Source organism: Lissotriton helveticus, chromosome 6 (genome assembly GCF_964261635.1).
Source record: "Lissotriton helveticus chromosome 6, aLisHel1.1, whole genome shotgun sequence".
Taxonomy (NCBI): domain Eukaryota; kingdom Metazoa; phylum Chordata; class Amphibia; order Caudata; family Salamandridae; genus Lissotriton; species Lissotriton helveticus.
Window position 1 is genome coordinate 229,269,314 of NC_136067.1, and position 20,769 is coordinate 229,290,082.

The following is a 20,769-nucleotide window of genomic DNA, read 5'->3' on the forward strand; positions in this document are numbered from 1 at the left end:
AGTGCACTAAGTGGCTAGCAGTTGTAGCAACTTAGCTGATGAGGAAATTGAGGAAAGTCATGTGTGTTCAGCCTCTATCCTTATCAGCAGTGCTTAATTTGCGCCGGTGGTTTCTGGTGCTTGGCACCAGCAGATTGTCAACACCACCACATCGGACAGTCTGCCATGTGGTGGCGATGTCTGTCTAATTTAGAGATGAGCATAACTATTCAATATATACTAAAAATGACTAATACCTGCCACCCAAGACATTCTTATAGCTTTGGTTGCCTGGAATAGTCAGGAATGTCAGACTCGTAGGAGGGCAACTGTTAATGGTTGTGTTAGGACGGTCATTGGCAGCGTTGTCAGGGGCAATGTGTGGTGCAAGCTGCAATGGCCTCTTGATGACGGCCCTGGCATTTATTTGTTTAAAAATTAAGCACTGCTTATCAAAATAAAAACTGTGCTCTGTTTGAAGGACCCACACTGTGTTTTCATGTTTCTGGCCAAATAGTTTGTTTTGTGTTTTGAAATGTCAATCACAGATGACCAGAGTTTAACCTTGTTGCACAGGTTACTACTTGTGTAATGATATATCTGTAAGAGACATTAGTTAGCGATAGATTCCTTACCTTAGAATATCCGCAGGCGTCAGACTGGATCCAGAAAATTTTGCGTAGCAATACCCCTGCGTCCAGCAGGCGTCGTCCGCGGCTCCGAATCAGTCGTCGGCGTCGTTAGCGCCGGAATGACGTCGGAGTACTTAGACGCCGCCCATGCACGCGGACGTCAGTTCTGATACACAGCTTTTCCGCGCCAGATACGCAGAGCCATGATAGAACCAACACTGGTGCCATAAAACTAGGGCCCTGAAAGGGGATGATCTTAACCCTAGATATCGGTTCGCAGAACGGGGAGGATGGGTGGGTCGGTAAGGAATCTATCACTAATGTCTCTTACAGATATATCGTTACACAAGTAGTAACTTGTGCATCTGAAAGAGACACGTTAGTGATAGATTCCTTACCTTAGAATAGATACCCCAGCAATACCAACCCCGGTGGTGGGTCTGCGAACCAATAATCACACCAGAAAGTCCTGGAGGACGGAACGGCCAAAGAAGCCATCCCTCCGGACTTGGCTGTCCAGGCAATAGTGTCTTGCAAACGTGTGCAGCGAGGCCCACGTAGCTGCCTGGCAAATGTCCTGCAAGGGCACTCCTCGGCCCAGGGCAGTGGTAGTCGCCGTGGCTCGAGTGGAATGAGCACCCAGTCCAACAGGGGGCTCCTTCTTAGCCAAGGAGTAACACGCCTGGATACACAAGATGATCCACCGAGAGATGGTCCTCTTGTGCACCGCCTTTCCCTTCTTAGCGCCCACGTAACCAACAAAGAGTTAGTCATACACCCGGAACTGGCGTGTGCGATCCAGATAGTAAGAGAGCGCACGTTTTGGGTCCAGACGGTGGAGCCTCTCTTCCGCTTTCGAGGGATGCGGAGGCGGAAAGAAGGTGGGCAAGGTAATGGACTGCCCGATGTGGAAGGCCGTGACAACCTTGGGCAGGAAAGAGGGTCTCGTCCGCAATAAAACCTTGTCCGGATGGACAGAGAGGAAAGGTGGTGTAGAAGAAAGAGTCTGGAGCTCACTCACTCTCCTGGCAGAGGTGATGGCAACCAGGAAAGCGGTCTTCAAAGTAAGAAGACGGAGAGGACAGTTATGGAGCGGCTCAAAGGGAGCACACATTAGGTAAGTAAGCACAAGGTTCAAGTCCCACTGGGGCATCACAAAAGGAACAGGAGGAAACGTGTGCGATGCCCTTCAAAAACCTATTTACAATTGGGGACTTGAACAAGGAAGGCTGATCAGGTAGCATTAAGAAGGCCGAAAGGGCAGAAAGGTACCCCTTGATAGTGATAAATCAATGTGGAAAGGATCACTGGTCCTGCATAACCAAGGTCTGCAGGTGGATCGGTAGGTGTCTCCCAAATAAAAGACCCTCATACACGTGTTTTTTCAGAGTCGTGTAGCGGTATATGATGTGTCCCCGCTTCTTGTAACACGTGTCCGTGCGTAATCCTTGGGTCAGTTTTTGTTTGGACCCTCCGCCAGGAGGTTATACCATTGGTTAAAACAGTAGTGATGGTGAATAGGTGAAATAGTGCTATAAAGGTGTTCTAAAATACCCGGACAGCCAGAGGTTCAACTTTAATATTTCTGGATTTGGGTAGAAGATTAAGGCGTGTCGCTATGGAATTATTTAGGAATTCTAGCGCACTAAACTTGTGAGGTTAAAAGTGGTCGACATGTTTCAGCCTTATCTGCCTGTTGGTCAGTCGGCTTTCCTCAGGACCATAAAGTGATTAAGTGAAGCAGATCCAGTGAGGGCCTGCAGCGTCGGGACCGAAGTCGCCAGCGGGGGCGGGGCCGAAGCACCCGACTGCGTCGGAGACTAAACACCCGACCCGCTAGGCCCTCCAGCCGGGTCCGGAGGCGCCACGGAACCCGGCTGAGGAGGGAGGGACCTCATGGCCATGAGGTACCGCTCGACCTCCTCTCGAGTCGCATCATGCCCAGGGACCCGAAGGGGTGGGGCAGGCGGCGACGTCCGCGAGTCCGCGTGGGTGGTGTCACTCGAACCCCCGCATCGCGCGAGCGTCGGGGTGGGTCAGAGGAACGATGACGTCTCTCCAACCTCTCATGCCTCTAACCCGAGGGCTTGGATCCTGACGACCGATGTCCAGTCCCGGAGCTGCGAGGACTCCGACCCCGCGACCGGTCCCTCGACCTCCTGTGGGACTGGGACCTGGAGCGGCACGGGGCCGACTGCCTGAGCTCAAGTCGTTTGCGGGACTGCTCCCGCCTAGCTTTAGACGTCTGGGCCTGGCAGTCGGAGCAGGTGCGGTCGTCGTGGTCGAGGCCTAAACACTTGAGGCACTGGCGATGAGGGTCGGTAACCGACATCAGTCAGTCGCACTTGGAAAAAGGTTTAAACCTGGGCATCCCTACCGGCACCGTCGGAGTCTAAGACTCGAGTAGAGAAATGATCAAAAGATCAAAAAAGTTTAGTCAAAAAATGACTAAGGGGTAGAGCTTCTCCGGATCTGCGCTAGCTGGCGCGGAAAAATGAAGAACTGACGTCAGCGCGCATGGGCAGCGTCTAAGTACTCCGACGACGTCATTCCGGCGCTAACAGCGACGACGACGGACGCGGAGCCTCGGTCGACGCCTGCCGGCGCGCAGGGGTATTGCTACGCAAAATTTACCGGATCCAGTCTGACGCCTGGGGATATTCTACGGTAAGGAATCTATCACTAATGTGTCTCTTTCAGATATTGACTGCATGTTTCCGAGAAATGTACACTATTCTTCATTATGTAATTATAAAAAATTGTTTGATATTATCTGGATTAATAAATCAGCAGGAGAGGAATATGTTGACCCTTTTCACTGTTCTGCGTCAAGCCTGATGTACTCAGGCCTGGAGGTATGGGTGCCGTCTCGGTCAATTAGACATTGAAGTTATCTATTGTTGCTTGTGGAGTTCTGGCTAACCCAGAGCCAACACTAAGGCTGCATAACTATCTCCAAACAGACTTTCCTATACTTGATAGGCTTAGAGGCGCCTAATTTAAAAAAAAAAAAGCAGTTTTATTGAGCGTGAACATGAGCAACAGTTGCATTACAGACGGACACATACTTTTTTTTTAAGGCATAGGGAGATTAAGTAATTTGCCCAGAATCATAGGATGCTTGAGCCTCCTCCCAGGCTCGAACCTGGTTCCCCTGCTTCAAATTCGGCCGCTCTAGTCGTTAAGCCACATCCTCTTACCGAATCCTCTCATGAACAGTATTATTTAGATGGAACCAATATGGACTATGATTTCTGACTTCTCACCTGTATCGTATTCCAGTCAAAGTTTAGATGCAATGCATTTGTCACTTGCTTTCCAGCATTAATGTCAAGTATGATATTCAGTGCTTTGATGCATTCTTCTCCTCTTTGCAAAACCTAAAAGGATGACGGAAAGTTTAATGAAAAACTTGATGTACCTCAACAACTTTGTTACATTTTTTCATGCCATCGTTGCTGCAAATTGACCCCAGTAGAAAATTATCTTCTACAGTTTAAAAATGTTCATAACTATATTATGTCTAAAAATGGCTTTATTGTTGTAGATAGCTAATCAATAAACTGCACTTATAACACGGGTGTTTTTAACCTTCATGAGCAAAGAATGTTACCTTAATGTTCCCATACAAACTATCACCTACATAGGAGCATGATAGGACCAGTTTCCTATAACAAAGTAGATTACATTCCCAAGTGTCCAGACACTAAAACGATTTGCAATACTGCACGCACAAATTAGTTGACTGTGACGTTTTAAGGGAACATTTGCTAAAATCGCTAGACATGTATTTCTTTTTTGCTGCGTTTTTTACCATGGCAACCAAATCTCACATCTAAGGTATAGTTTAATCAAAGAGGCCAAACGAAAGGTTATCTACCCAATAAGTTTACAGGTAGGCAATACTAGCAGGCATTTAGTGGCACAGTGAGGACTTACCGGGATACGGGTATTGATATGAGTGCATTACACTGGTGAAGAGTCCACTCCTTAGTGGCGAGTCGCGTGGATTATGGCAATGCTTTACTTGCTTCTATTAATGAATCCTTGGTGACTAAACTACAGGTGGGTCAAAACGCAGCAGCCCACCTTATCTGCAATGCGTCTGCGAGGTCCTCATCTAAAACATGCTTTGTATCTTCACCTATACATCGCACCTCTCTTAAATTATTTCAATCAATAATTATTTCACATCTTTCTGATGTTGACCGCTTTCTCAACTCCTCAATTTGACATAATCGCCTTATAACAGTTATTAATAAACCTATTTTCTGGAAGTCTTGGTGAGATAAGGGTCTGCTTTGGGTTTATCCGCTTTACTCAGATGAGACTTTTCTCACTTTTCCTGAAGCACAAACACTTTATGGTCTTTCGAACTCATACTCTACAAATTTCCAAACCATGATTCATTCTATCCTTTTGTTTTTATCTTCTCAATCTCTGACACCCCCTGCTCCATCGTCTCCTGGTAATATTCTTCCCATATGAAGTGCACACCCAAGCGCTTCTTCTATTTATAAATTCCCTACCAAACTCCTGAATATAGAAATACATCCAACGTGGACTTACAATGGGAACATGACTTTCCTACTTCATGGTCCATTCTATTTTGGGATAAATTATGGCACAAAATTCGTAAAACTTCGAGATCGGCTAGTACTACGCAAACTTTTCTTTTTATATAATCGACTCATGTTTACTCCAACATCCCTACATAAATTTGTACCTACAATTACCCCAAACTGTTGGTCCTGTAATATGTCCTATGCAGATTTATTTCATGTGTTATTTTCCTGTCCCTATACTCATCAATTTTGGTTGAAAATATGGTCTCAAATCAATATTATTTTTCACACTCAATTCCCCTTAAAACATTTCTGGGCTCACTCTGACCAGTGGCAAACTCTTACCTATAATACAGACATTATAGACTTACTAATTGCTATTGCGTTCCAACAAATCACCAAAAATTGGAAACAATCCACACCTTATCCTTCCAAGCTTGGTGGTATAGCGTCTTAACTGGATCGTGCCTATATTTCCCCCTTATCCTTACTTATCAAGAAAGAACATGTGGTCACCTATTACTATTTTCTTAGACGCTTCTGCCCAAAAATGTACTCATCACCACCCATTAGTGGAAGAAGTTTCCAAACCCCAATGAATAGATTTCCCTGATCGTATATAATGTATCATTAACATTATTTGTCTACATTTGCTTTACAATTATTCATATCTATTTTTACAGCCATTACTTCCTAATTGCTCACCTTACTTTATATTGTACTACGCTCTCTTATTTCTTTATTAGATTATAGTTAGATTACTCTTGTTGCCCCTTTTTTCCTCTGTTATAGTTCCTGTACCCCCCTTATTACATAATAAACAATCAGCAAAAATCATACCGTTGCTTAAGTCGCCCTTTCAAATACAGTTATACAAACTTGCGATTTTTTGTTTATCATGTATGTTTTTTTGCACTTTTCAAAATAAACTCCTAAACTTACAAAAAAAATGCATAATACTAAAGGAGACCGAATGCTTGAACTTGGTGGGTATTTGCAAACATCCTAAAACATATTTCACACCTTAAACGAGTACCTATATTTACTCCAAAATAGGCTAGAGTATATATATATCTAGGACCTAAAATGGTACTAGGCTTCACTATGTTGTCTGAGGATATCAAGACGCCATTGCTCCATATGGAAAAATGTTTTCCACGTGTTTGCATTTATGTGCTAATTCTAGAGAACAAACGGAGCCAAAAGGCAGCATAGCGCTGTGCAGGGTCAATGGGGATTTGGGGGGGTGGCCGACCAACGGGAGGCTCGCCCCCCCGGGGAAGTTTGGGGCACCAGGGGAGGGGGGGGAGGGGGGAAGCTTGGCACTTGGGTATCGCCGTAGCAGCGTTTTTGGGCTGGTTGGGCGGCTTGGGCTCCTTTTGGGCTTCCTCCGGGCTGGGGAATATATAGCCGGCCATTTTGTGTCACCGCGCACGTTTGTGGTGCGGTGACACAGCAGCCAGGTCGCAGGGAAATTTGTTGCGTGGGAGTCGAGGCCCAGCGGACTGTGTGGCGGCGGTGCGCGGTTTTTCCGAGCCGTTTGGTCACGCGTGGGCGTGTGGGTCGAGCAGGCGGTGTGCGGAGCGGTGACTTGTGTCGGCGGTAGGGGGCGTGCTGCAACAACGATGGCGGCGACGGACCCGCGTGTGTTGGAGGCGCTGCGGCACTTGGAGGAAGCGGGCCGCATGGACTTGATGCGGCCCGACTTCAAGGTGAGGCCGCCGCGGCGCGCTGCCATCGGCGCCGCGGCAGCTGTGGCGGCGTGCGACCCGCCGAGATCGCGGGCAGTGCAGCGGGGTGGGAGGGGGGGCGGGGGTGCAAAAGGGGGCGGCCGGGCGGCGGAAAAGGCTCCTGCCAAGGCGAAGGGGGGGGCGCGGAAGGCCCGGCAGGCGGGGCGGAAGAGGCCTTTAGTTTTTGTGACAGGGGGGGAGGGGGAGGTGGGGGGAGGACGCGGAGAGGTGGGGGCAGTGAGGGAGACACGGCCGGGTGGCCTGGGGGGTGTGGGGGAGGGGGGTGGGGCCCGGATAGTTTTGACTGGGGAGGGCGGGGGCACTGGAGGGGGGGGGCAGGGGGATGAGAGTGCGGCGGGGCCCGCGGGGGGGGAGGGTCCAAGTGGCAGTGGGGAGCACGGGGAGCTGGTGGAGGTAGGGCTGGGGGGGGCGGTTTCGCCGCTGCTCATTGAGGAGACAGATGTGGAAGAGGAAGGGATGGGGGGGTGGGGGGGGAAGACACGGAGCTGGACTGGAGTGGGTCCTCGGCGGAGGATGGGGGGCAGGGGCGAGGGGGCGGAGATCGCCGGGGCAGCGGGGCCGGGGGGGGGGAGAGGGGCCGGGTTGGAGGGCAGGGTGGGTCGGAGGCGCTGGGAGGCGTGAGGGGAGGCGGCGGCTCGACTGGCGAGGGGGGTGGGTCGGGGTGGGCAGGTGGGAGGGGCGGGGTTGAGGCGGGGGACAGGAGCAGGGCTGGGGGTCCGGGCGAGCTTGTGGCGAGTTTTGGGGGGGTGCGGGGGGCAGTGGTGTGGCCTGGGGGGAGGCTGCGGGAGTGGGGCGTGGAGGGGGGGTGGGGCAGAGTTGGGGTTTCGGGGGGTGGGGCGGTCCGGGGGGATGGGCGGGGGACGGGGGTTGGGAGCTAGGAGGAGGGGGAGTCCCGTCGCGGCGCGGAGGTCATTCGGCGGGATGGGGGAGGGGTGCGGCGATGGGGTGGGGGTTTGGCGGAGGGGGCAGCGCGTGGGGGGGCGACGGGGGTTGTTTTTACCCTGGCATGCTGGACTCCACCTTTTTTCCTTGGCAGGAGCTGTTGGTAAGGCGCTCGGGGGAGCAGCATGCGGCTCCCACCCACCGAGTGGATGGGCCGGCTCTGTTTGGTGCGGACGGCCGAGCTCCAGCGAGGGACCTGGCTCAGGGACTTGGTGAATGGAGGCGAGACGCGTCTCCGCCGGCCCCTCCCCGATGGGTCTCTACGGCCGCCGGGGGTGGGGGAGTAAGGATGGACACGACTATTTCTGAGTTGCCTGCGAGTGTGGCGCATAGGAGGGGGAGTGTGGACTTGATGGATTTAATGCGGGTGTGTCGTGAGAGAGCGGGTTTGAGCCGGGTGGAACCCCAGTTGGGGGGCCGGGGTGGTGTGGTGCCGGCGGATGGTGAGTCTGAGGAAGAGGGAGAGATTCGGGAGGATGGGGGGGCTGGTAACGGTGTTGGAAGTGTATTTCAGGTGCCGGCAAGGCAGGAAGCTCCCAGAGTGACGGCCCCCTCGGCTCCACTGGTTAGGCGGCGGGATCCAGCAAGGACGCCGACCTTGACGCCAGGTAAGACAGGTGACGGCGCGGGGAGCGCTAAGAGGCGTTGTGTGCAGGTGTCAGTGGGGTCTGGGGGCGATGGGGAGGATGGGTGGCGGCTGGTGCGGGGACGGTATGTACAGGACGCGGGGGTCGGTACGGAGGGCGCGGTGTCGGGCGGGGCTGCACCGAGCGCGGGAAGCGGGGTCGAGGCGGCGGGCGACAAGGCGTCGGGCGGAAAGGAGGCGGCGGGGGGAAGTAAGGAGAGTTGTGTGATTCCGGTGCGGAAGCTGCCGTACATGGGGTTGACCAAGCCGCTAGGGGCACATCTTTCCGCGGCTACGAAGGAGAAGATTTGGAAGGGGGAGTACATTGATATTTTGAAGCTGCTGCATAGAGAATTGACATCGAAGGAGGGGTCAAAAGAGGAGGAGCAGGAGTTGGCTAGGCGCCCAAAGGTTCCCCTGACGCTGGACAATTGGTCAGCGGCGTTCCTCATTTACGCGAGCGTGTATTGCGAGAAATTCCCGGACAGGTGCGTCGCCCTGTTTAAATACATGGACGTGGTGCGGAGGGCGCAGGTGACATACGGCAGGTATGCTTGGTCTCACTACGATGAGGAGTTTCGGGCGCGCATGGCGGGGGACCCGGAGGCCCAGTGGGGGGAACTAGATTCGGATCTATACCAGCAGACGATGGGAGGGGCCAAGTTTGGCCGCACCATCTACACGGCCAGCGGTTTGCCGCTGGCGTCCCCCCCCTTTGCGGCGTGCCCCACCCGTGGGGGGGTGGGTCAGGGTGCCTCCGGCAGCCAGGCCACGGTCAGGGCCTGCTGGGATTTTAATAGGGGTGCCTGCGGGCGGGCGGCGTGCCGTTTCCGGCATGAGTGCTCTTCGTGCGGACGGAACCATCCGGTGCTGCGGTGTTGGGGCACCGGGGGCCCCCCAGGCCAGCTGCCTCCGCAGGGAGGTGGATTTGCCAGAGGGGGTGCAGGCGGGGGGAGGGGTGGGGGTAGAGGGGGGGAGCCGGGGCTCTGGGAAAAGGCTCGTACGCCAGTTAGGATCGAGCAGATGGAGCCCTGGTTGGCGGCGTATCCGCGGGCGGAGGATGCTGCAGTGCTGCGCCGGGGTTTTCGGGAGGGTTTTCGGCTGGGGTACGAAGGTCCCCGGATTGCTCGCTGGGCGGACAATCTGAAATCGGTGAACGCGCACAAGGGCATAGTGAGAGAGAAACTGTTCAAGGAGGTCAGAGAAGGGCGGATGGCGGGCCCCTTCACGGCGCCGCCGCTGCCAGGATTGATCATTTCCCCCATCGGGGTGGTGCCTAAGAAGGAGGAAGGGCAGTTCCGACTGATACAGCACTTGTCCTGGCCGGAGGGGGAGTCGGTCAATGCGTACATTTCGGCGGAGTTGGCGTCTGTGACTTATTCGTCGGTGGACGTGGCGCGACGTCTGGTTGTAGCGGCGGGGCGCGCTGTTGGCAAAATGCGACATCAAGTCGGCCTTCCGACTCCTTCCGGTGCACCCGGCGGATTACCAGTTGCTGGGGATCCAGTTTCAAGGTCTCATCTTTGTGGATAAAGCGCTGCCGATGGGGTGTTCCATTTCATGCGCACTGTTTGAGCGGTTCAGCTCCTTCATTCAGTGGGTTTTTTCCAGGCGCACAGGCTCGGAGTCAGTGACGCACTATCTGGATGATTTCTTCCTGGTGGGGCGGCCCGGTGCGGCGGACTGTCAGCGGCTGCTGGATGGTTTGGCCGGGTTGATGGGGGAATTTGGGGTTCCCTTGGCGCCAGAGAAGACGTGCGGTCCCAGTACGGTGTTGTCCTTTCTCGGTATCGAGCTCGACTCGGTCGCCATGGAAGCACGCCTGCTGGACGACAAACGGGTGGCAATGTTGGTTTTGGTGGGTGCCATGTTGGCAAAGAGGAAGGTGACGGTGCGGGACGTACAGGTGTTGTTGGGACATTTGAATTTTGCGTGCCGCGTGGTGCGGGCTGGACGGACGTTTTGCCGGCGTCTGGGGCTGGCGTTGTCGGGTTTGCCATTGCCACATCACCATGTGCGCCTCTCGGCGGGGATGAAGGAGGACCTGCGCATGTGGCGGGCTTTCTTGGAGCGTTTCAATGGGGTGCCGATGGCGCCGGCGGAGGACTGGGAGTGGGAGGTCACCATGTACTCGGATGCGGCGGGCGTCGGAGGTTTCGGCCTGTACTGGGAGGGAAAATGGTGTGCGGAGCAGTGGCCCGACCATTGGCAGGCGGGAGGAGCATTGCGTTCCTGGAATTGTTCCCCTTGGTGGTGGCGGTCACGGTGTGGGCAGGGGCGTTGGCACACAAGAGGGTGCTTTTTCGAGTGGACAATATGGCCGTCGTGCAGGTGGTGAACAGGCAGTCGGCTCGGGATCCGCAGGTGCTGAAACTGATGCGGGTGTTTGTCTTGCGGTGCTTGGAAAATGACATACTGTTTCAGGCGCGCCACGTTCCCGGTGTGGACAATGACATTGCTGATGCCTTGTCTCGTTCACAGTGGGAGAGGTTCCATGGGCTAGCCACGGCGGCGGAGGAAGTCAGGACGGCGGTGCCGGAAGAACTGTGGTCGGTAGGCGAGGCCGGGTCTTTCAGTTGGTGAAGACGTCGGTGGCTGTGTCTACGTGGAAGGCATACGAGCTAGCATGGGAGGAATTCCTACAGTCAGGTGCTGTGCGGCGTGGGGACAGGTGGCAGCGCGAGGAACAGGTGGTAAGATTCATGCTGGCGCTCATGGACAGGGGCTTGTCGCGGGTGTCGATTGCGGGCAAGTTGTCGGCGGTGGCTTTCATGGGGAAGATGTGGTGGGGTTACCCTCCGTCGGCTGGGGAGCTGGGAACCAGGCTGCTGGAGGGGTGGGCGAGGGAGCGGGGGGCGACGGTGCGGCTGCGCCGTCCCATCGCGGTGGTTTTGTTGGCAGGAGTGATTGGCGCGCTCCCAGAGGTGTGCAGGGATGTGGGAGAGACGGTGCGTTTCTCTACATTGATGTCATGGCTTTTCTTTGGGGCGTTTCGAGTGTCGGAGTTGCTGGGCGCAAGGGGGAGGCGGGGGGTGTTGTGGGGTGAGGTGGAGGTGCGGGCCCAGGAGGTGGCAGTGTGTTTGAGACGCTCGAAGACGGACCAGCGGGGGGTTGGTACTTGGGTGGTGCTGGGGCCGGGCGACAGGGAGGGGGTGTGCCCGGCGGTGTGGGGCAGGAGGTTGATGGCTGAAAGTGGCGAGACGGAGGGGGAGGTTTTTGGGCGGGGTGGGGGGGGGAGGAGTGACGGCGTCTCAAGCATTGTGGGTCTTGCGGCGGGCCCTGCGGGTCTTGGGGGAGGATCCCCTGGCGTTCGGGACGCATTCTTTTCGGATCGGGGCGGCGACGGAGGCGGCACGGAGGGGTTGGGGTAAGGAAGAGATACAGAGGCTGGGTCGGTGGAAATCGGACTGTTACAGGACGTATGTGCGGTTGAGGGAGGCGGATGGTTCGTTGTCGCAATGATTCCCGATTCTCATATATGTGTCTTTGCAGGTGCTGTGGCGGGGCCGGATGTGGCTGTCCTGAATTTGTTTATTGTGGGACATTCGTTCGTCCAGCGGGCAGAACGAGCGGAGTGGGACAGGCATCAGGCGCTCAATTTGGGATTGGATCCGGGGTTGTATAGATGTCATTGGAGGGGAAAAGGGGGTAGGCGTTGGCATGAGTTATTGCCGTTGTTAAGCACATTGGTGAAAGGGGGGGTGTGCCCGGATGTGGTGGTAATTCACCTGGGCGAGAACGACTTGGTGCAGTGCAAGGGTTTGGCGCTACTCAAGCAAATGAGACAGGACCTGCAGGAAATCAGGAGGCAATGGGCGGGCTGCCATGTCATATGGTCGGAGTTTATTCCCAGGCGGGTGTGGAGGGGAGCTGAGCACCCAGGGGCCATAGACAGGGCTCGTAGGAAGATCAATCGTGAGATGCGTGCTTTCTGCGCCAGGGAGGGGGTGGGGAGGATGGAGCACCCGGAGTTGCGCTATGGTGCGAACTATTTCTTCTTGGAGGATGGGGTTCACCTGTTCAGGTACGGCATGGAGCTGTATATAGTGCAGCTAAAGGAGGCTTTAGATGGGGCCCTGGGGGTGGTCAGGTATCCCAGGAGACAGGAGTCCTGGGGGGGGTCGAAAGTCGTAAGCGACTTTCGAGTGGCGCTGTCCTAAGGAAATAGGGTGGTGTGGCTGGAGGCCTGGGACTGCATGGTAGCGGGGGTTGGGGTCATGGAGGTCATTAGGGGCATCTAGTAGAGGGGCAGGTTGATGAGCGTATGTTGTTGTATTACTGTTGCAATGTTCGGGCTTACATTTAGGGGTGGGGGTGGGGGGCTGTTAGGCAGTTGCTATTTAGTGAGCAGTAGTTTTGTTCGGCACAGGCCAAGGGGGATGTTTTATACGTGTACCTGATTCCAATAAAAGCGGCCTTTTTCACACACTTCTGGTGTCTGTGTCTTTGCTTCCCCCCCCCCTCACCTACTGGTGTGCCCCAATGGGGATTTGGGGGGATGGCCGACCAACGGGAGGCTCGCCCCCCCGGGGAAGTTTGGGGCACGGGGGGAGGGGGGAAGCTTGGCACTTGGGTATCGCCGTAGCGGCGTTTTTGGGCTGGTTGGGCGGCTTGGGCTCCTTTTGGGCTTCCTCCGGGCTGGGGAATATATAGCCGGCCATTTTGTGTCACCGCGCACGTTTGTGGTGCGGTGACACAGCAGCCAGGTCGCAGGGAAATTTGTCCCACCCACCCTCCCTTTAGCAGGGTTTTTTCGTAATTTTTAGGCCCGGGGTTTTTCCCTTTGTGCGGGGGGGGGGTCGGGGATATGGCCCGAGGGGCTTTTTTGGTTGATGGTGCACTGTTTAGGGTTGCGGTTGTGTTTTTTGTCGCTGGAACAGGTGCGTTGTGGGGGCGCTGTCCTAAGGAAATAGGGTGGTGTGGCTGGAGGCCTGGGACTGCATGGTAGCGGGGGTTGGGGTCATGGAGGTCATTAGGGGCATCTAGTAGAGGGGCAGGTTGATGAGCGTATGTTGTTGTATTACTGTTGCAATGTTCGGGCTTACATTTAGGGGTGGGGGTGGGGGGCTGTTAGGCAGTTGCTATTTAGTGAGCAGTAGTTTTGTTCGGCACAGGCCAAGGGGGATGTTTTATACGTGCACCTGATTCCAATAAAAGCGGCCTTTTTCACACACTTCTGGTGTCTGTGTCTTTGCTTCCCCCCCCCCCCCTCACCTACTGGTGTGCCCCAAAGACAAGCATAGGAGCAGCCTTGGTCCGTGCAGGTAACAGCAGTGGGGCCAGGTAAGGGGGGGATTTCGAGGGACGATGCAGAGGGAAAATTAAATAATTAATTCATTTTCCCTCTGCATTGTCCCTCGAAATCCCCTGTTACCAGCACGGACCGCGGCTGGATAGGAGTGATAGGAAAGGTATCTGGTTTGTTAATGCATTGTGTGTATGTGGGGTGGGGGAGGGGGGGAACTCAGGAAAGAAATGTGCAAGTGTACATTTGCTTTAAACCTAAACTGTGGATTGACAACCTTTAGACAAAGCCTAGTCACGTCAGCAGTCCTTTCACCCACAGAAACATCGCAACCAAATAGATATGTCATGGTGAAGCAAGCCACCCGATGTGCATGAGGGTCAGTGTCCTGTTTAGATCTGGACTTGGCCACGACCTTTTGATTTTATTAAAATTTTACATTTAATATAGTTCCTCACAGAGGCTTTCAGCCAGCCCTTTTCACCCATTGGTTGTGTCATTCACATTTTATCACCACCCACCACAACATAAAGCATGCAGCAGAGGGTAAGCTCACTGCAGCCATTGGCACACTTCACTGCAACTAAGTTCTGCCTTTTCACAAGGAGCACATACAAAGCTAATCACTTTAGAGACAGGGACTATGAAAATGTGTATTTTTGGGTACCAAAAGTATTTTTTGCTTTTATCAAATTTCTTGTTTCTTTTAATATTGGCGGTGATCCAAAAGCTTCCCAAACAAAGTTTTACACACGAAAAAGGCAAAACAAAGCAAGCATTAACTAATTTAAAAGTTCAGTAGACAACGGCAGGCATATTGGCTTTGCCAATACTTGTTTTAAAATAAAGAGGAATTCAACAGTTACTCTTGACTGGGCTTGCCGGTACTATCCAGCATGGGAAAAAGGCATTGGCAAAGTAAAATGGGTCCCGACTTATTGGTTTTTACCAATGCTTGTCTATTGTTCTCCTCTGTATAGTGTATAGAACAAGATGCCATCAAAGGTGACCAAAAGCCAATTAATAATGCAATATACCGACATTCTACTGAAGCTTCACAGAAAATGTGACGGCAGAGAGGTAGGGAGCAGATAAAAGAGGAAAGGCTATAGGCCTGATTTAGATCTTGGCGGACGGGTTACTCCAACACAATGATGACAGATATCCCGTTCGCCGAAATATAAATCCTACAGGATATAATAGAAATAGGATATAATAGTATCCCGTTCACCGAAATATAAATCCCATAGGATATAATGTAAATAGGATATATTAGTATCCCGTTCGCCGAAATATAAATCCTATAGGATATAATGGAAATAGGATATAATAGTATCCCGTTCGCCGAAATATAAATCCCACAGGATATAATGGAAATAGGATATAATAGTATCCCGTTCACCGAAATATAAATCCCATAGGATATAATGGAAATAGGATATATTAGTATCCCGTTCGCCGAAATATAAATCCTATAGGATATAATGGAAATAGGATATAATAGTATCCCGTTCGCCGAAATATAAATCCCATAGGATATAATGGAATTTATATTTCGGCAGACGAGATATCCGTCACAGTTGTAACAGAGTAACTCGTTTGCCAAGATCTAAATCAGGCCCTAAGTGATTAATCTGCTAACTTATGTTCTCAAGCTCTCTTAGGTATTAGGACTTTGTTCCACTATGAGTACCTGTTGGTAGCGTAGAGGAAATTCCTGTTCACCTGCTTTTAGTGTCCTGTAGTACATCCACACCTCCTTGAGAGCTTCAGGCGACTGTTCACAGGTTTGTGAAGTAGGTTTCTCTTGGAAATATGTTGCTGACGCCGATTCATCTCTGAAGGAAAAAAATATTTTTATTTCGGATAATCAGAGCTTCAGTCCACACTACTTGAAATGTACAACTGGTGTCTGAGGGGAAGTGAGTCATGCCCTTAATGACTAAATGTGAAAACATGGTAATGATAAGAACAGCATTACATACTCAACGTTAGTCATAGTTTAAATTTGGGCACAGTTTTGTTTAAAAAAAGAACAAATGAATCCTCATATCTTGTGAAATTAAATAGCACAACCCGCAGGACAAATGCATGTTAAAATAGAAACTGTTTCGATGAGCAGAAATGTTTGCAGAGCCCTCCCACTGAAAAGGGGACTAATCTGTCAGGATGCACTTTCACTGGTAGGACCAGATAAAATCCACCACAAAATATCTAGACTATATACATTAGAGAGGATAAGACTTCCAAAACATGTCTAAGTTCAATCTAAATCGAGAATCAATGGAACTATGAGGTTCAAGACCAGCAGCAAGGGAGTCCCAGCGAGAACCTTTTTACAAAGGCAGAGTTCAGGTAGTCACTGTTCTCTGAACCAGAGGATCTGCGGCAGGCTCATGCACAATATTGAGGTGTCTGTGCAAGAGAAGCAGACTACATCATTATTTGCTAGGATGACAGACTCCACTTCAGCTCTACATAGCATGAGCTAAATATGACAGCAGCATGAATTATACTTCACAGAAAACCATGAACTTCGACACATCTTGTGATACTACCTACCGTCAACAATTCGAATTTAGGTCTGCATGGCCACCAGATCCGGTTGACTCCTCAGTAAAGACAGTGGTTTACAGAAACATCAAAAGAGAACACATTGCAAAGTAAGATCCCCCAGGAGAGGAGAGTTTGTTTTAGCTAGATTATAATATTATAGGATGGTACTGAACACTAAGGGCTGTGGAACATGTACTATGACCTTAAAGTGAATAGGTAATAGATGACCAGGAAGGTAATGGAAGTAGATAATGACAAACTCCCTATACATTATACCTAGTAAACAAAGCAATAAGAGGTGCAGCACTTCTACAAGGTCAATTCTAATTCCAAAATATGTCCACAGAGTTCTAGAAGTAGTTGGAAATCTCTTGCATCATCAATATGTATCAAAAACCAGCCAACGCATTTCGTCCACATACATGTGGACTTCAGGGCACAATGAAAACTTAAGAAATATCGATCGTCACCCAAAAGTAAGATCGCTAGTTCAGTTTGTCTATAATCATTGAGAATATAATGTGAAAACTTGAAAAAGTCCATGCAATGGGCCAAACATGAGATGGTAATCATGAATTTTCTGATGTCTCCTGCTTTGTAAGATTCATCTCGCTAGCAATATGTATAAAAAAACAGCCTGTGTATTCTCAGTCCTCATCGATGAATGAGATAGGGGACAGATCAGCCCCTCGTCCAACACTACGACTGGTGTGGACCCTCTTGCAAACTAGGCACTCCTCACAATTCAAAACTACAATGATCTCGATGAGCCTTTAGCCGGTATTTCCGGGTCCAAAAAGTCTCCAGCGGCGCATAGATATGACATAGTCATCAGATGGGATATGCACATTATACCTTGTGTTCAGGTGAAAACTAAATGTTGCCTTTTAAGCACCCCTTATAGGAGTGTCTCTTAAAAATTATTTTATTAAACTTTCACTTAACATAGAAATAGATAAACTCAATTGTAGTACAATGGATAAGTTACACCAGACAATTCAACTGTTGAGCTTTGCAAAATCTCAACTTTAGGCCTCAGTGCTAGTAACCATAACCAGGTTATCAAGAGAAATCTGGAAGTTGTAATAGCAAACTATACCAATGTAATGCATAGAATAAAGAACAGCCACCAGCTGTGACCACCAACCTCTTATAGGAGAGTCTTAATTAAACGTGAGTACTGGGAGCTACAGATTCTTTCTTTTTCAGGTAAAGCCACAGGTTTAGAGTTCTTATCGACAGTAAAAACAAAAATTGAAGAATTCCCTTGCAAGTGAAGGACTGATATTGGTGGACCTGCGGATTGTTGTAAAGGTTCATTGGAGTCCAGTTGACCTCACGAAGAACTTGGTAGGAATAGGCAGCTGGGAACTGGGATTAAGGGCTGACTTACTAGTTACCAAGATTTCTGAAAGAGAGGAGACAAGCACCCCATTTGGCAGAGAATGGCTAGAACTTACCCTATCAAGGCTTCGTAGTGTGGTGTGTGCTGCAGGAGTACGCAGCCCCCTAACAAGTCATTGTGTTCTCATTTCAATTAAATAATGTATTAGACAATTATACTTATGAACCACTTTGAGGCTGCAAAAAGCACCTCTGGTAGAGGCTCCATTTTTCCATACATTTTAAAGTACAAATATAAGTGATGCCTAACTGATAGGAAAAAGAGAAGGATCAGAAGAGGACCAAGCTCAATGTAAATGTATGGGTCAGCAGAATAGAAGTCTGTGGAAAATTGCTTATTCTGCTGATCACCGAGGAGGGCAAATCCGAAAAGGACATTTCCATTTTTTAACATCTATGCTCTTGGTTCAGATTTTAAAACAAACACTCCTTTGCACTATGCACAATCGTCCTATCAGCAGGAAGAAGGTTTAAGACAGGTTACAGCAGAACACATGGGGAAAAAAGACGTAAGATAAAAATAAAAACGACTGTAATCCAATTTCTAGAATCATTCCTTTGTCCTCACATTTAAACACATCCTCTGGAAGAATCAAGAAGGGTGTGCTGGTTTTATTATTCAAATAGCTTAAGAAGCACTGTGCAAATATTGCAATCTGACACCAATTAGCTTTCTTACTCTATTGGAGAATGCTTGAGATACCTCAATGTGGGTTAAAAAAAAATTATATATATATATATATATATATACACACACACACATATATATATTCACTGAAAAAACCATAGGTTATAGACCATATATAGTTAGGAATTAGCATTTACAAAACCTTGAATATATAGTTAGCTGGACATTTTATTGACATAAAACCAATGAAATTCCATATATAGTTAGTTGCACTAACTATATATCGCGCACCCGCAATCCACTGCTGATGATGTCACATATTACATCATTCATGACATGGTCAGTGACATCACTGATGACATCACTGATGACATCTCAAATGACATCACTTCCTAACTATATATGGTCTATAACCTATGGTTTTTTCAGTGAATTTTCAAGGTTTTGTAAATGCTAATTCCTAACTATATATGGTCTATAACCTATGGTTTTTTCAGTGAATTTCAATGGTTTTTTAATAGCAAATATCATAAGCTGTCGAATGTCAAGTACGTGGTAAGTAAAAACATTTTCGTGTTTATGCACACTGATCTGCTTTGAATGCTGCCCCCCACCCCTCATTTCTATTAGGAGTACTCTCTCTTTGCAGATAGTGAAGGGTAGTTAACGCAGCCCTTTGCCCCCTTTGTAATCCGTCGTGCCTGCTTCTCTCTCCATTTGATTGATTGTTCTCTTTGGTTCATTCTCTATTTACAAACAAGCACAGAGTCGCAATACTCTGTTTAGTCTTTGCAGATAGCGAAAAATCGTGTAAAAAAACAAAAGGAATCGAGCAAAATCAGTAGGCCACTAATGGGATCTCTTTTTGACCTCGCTAAAATAGAAACATTAGGAACAACCTGTTGAAAATAGCAATGCGTATGTACATAAGCAGCGTTCATTTGTGTTCACAGTACCCCTTGTTGATTGTTTCAATCGAGCATTGAATTGTTCGAAGTTGGTTCTCTTAAGGATCTTCTCTGCCTGCAAACGAGGAAGAATAGGAATATTCTCTCTCCCTTTGCAGATAGTGAAGGGTAGGTAACGCAAGCCTTTAACACGTCGTACCTATTTCATTCCTCATTGATTGATTGATTGTCCGAACATTGACTGTTTGGGAATTAGTTCTTTTTGGAGGTATTCCCTGTTTGCAAATAAACGTAGGAAAATCTTTGCAAGTAGTGAAAGGGTACGTAATGCGGACCTTTCTCCCCCGTTGTAATCTGTCATGCCTATCTACTCCCCACTGATTGATGCACCTGTTTCACCCGGACCATTTACTAGAGATACGTCATCTGGCCCGACCAGAGAGCACCCCTAGTGAAAAGGACATATGCAATAATAACGAAGTGATCACTGTATCCTGTTAACAGAAACTTTAGCATGAAACAACCTGGAAAGAAAAGAATAGGAAAACGAAAATCAGTAGGCCACTGATGAACATGAACTTTTATTAAACAACGAACAAAGAAACGATAACATAACGTAATGATAAAACCTATTAATGTCCTAGAAACAAGAAAACGTTAAAATATGCCAGTGGTGAGAGACCAGAAAAACAGTAAGAGAAACCAAATCACCCCTCGCTGTCCCACCGCCTGCCACGCCAAAAAAATCGATAGACTAGGGAAAATGCAAGTCAGTAGAACATCCGCCCCCACTCTGGAAACTTCCAAGGTGGGGCAGGGTTGCGGCTACGCCCAGCCGGGAGCAGCCCATATAAGGCAGGTCCTGCTGCCACGCCTCGGCCAGGAGATCCTAACGTAGGGTGTAGCCGGAGGAGAGGCCGAGGCCAGCGGGACCCGGCCAGGGGATTGCCTTTACAATGCTGAACAGTTGCAGGGGGGGGGGAATGTCTCCTCGACCCTCCCCTCTCTCTCCCAGTCCGGCCGCGGTGGCCCTGGAGAGTTGCAGGTACTCCCGCCACATGCTCTTCCGGTCCGGCCACCAACGGTCGGGGGGCCGAGGACGACGGGATCCGGCTGCAGCCGATAAACCAAGAAACCCGTTCATGGGGCCAGAGCCAGGGGCGTCCGGCCGACATCCACCGGAAGCCCGGCCCGAAGACGGACGGGACACTTCTTCTTTCATGAATAATGGCTGCGACAACACTGGGGGGGGATGTCTTGCACATGCCTCCGACCCCCCCCGTCCTCATCGCCTGGTCCGGCCATAACAAATCTCAAGCGAGACGCCGTGGGGTGCACTGGGAGGGAGAGACGGTGCGAACAGGCCTCTCCCGCCTCCCCAGGTGGAGGCTTCCCAGCTGCACCCTCAGCGCTCCAGGCGCCCGGAAAAGGGTTCTTCCACTGTGGCCATGCTGCAACGTCTCGCCCGGCAGGGTGGAGCCCGTCCGCTCATTTGACCCCGCGATCGCCAGTAGCTACCGAACTCTCAAAATGG

General features: G+C 50.4%; 1 protein-coding gene across 3 annotated transcripts in view; it reads right to left on the minus strand.

Annotated features, from left to right (window-relative positions):
- The window catches only part of PLA2G7 (phospholipase A2 group VII), a 324,365-nt gene that overhangs the window by 74,380 nt on the left and 229,216 nt on the right, over positions 1-20,769 (minus strand). For all 3 annotated transcript variants that reach the window (XM_078647671.1, XM_078647670.1, XM_078647672.1), the window contains exons 6-7: positions 15,433-15,577; positions 3,878-3,991 (exon numbers count right to left, since the gene is read on the minus strand). In XM_078647671.1, coding sequence (XP_078503797.1) covers positions 3,878-3,991; positions 15,433-15,577 — 259 coding nt within the window. The remainder of the gene's footprint in view (positions 1-3,877; positions 3,992-15,432; positions 15,578-20,769) is intronic.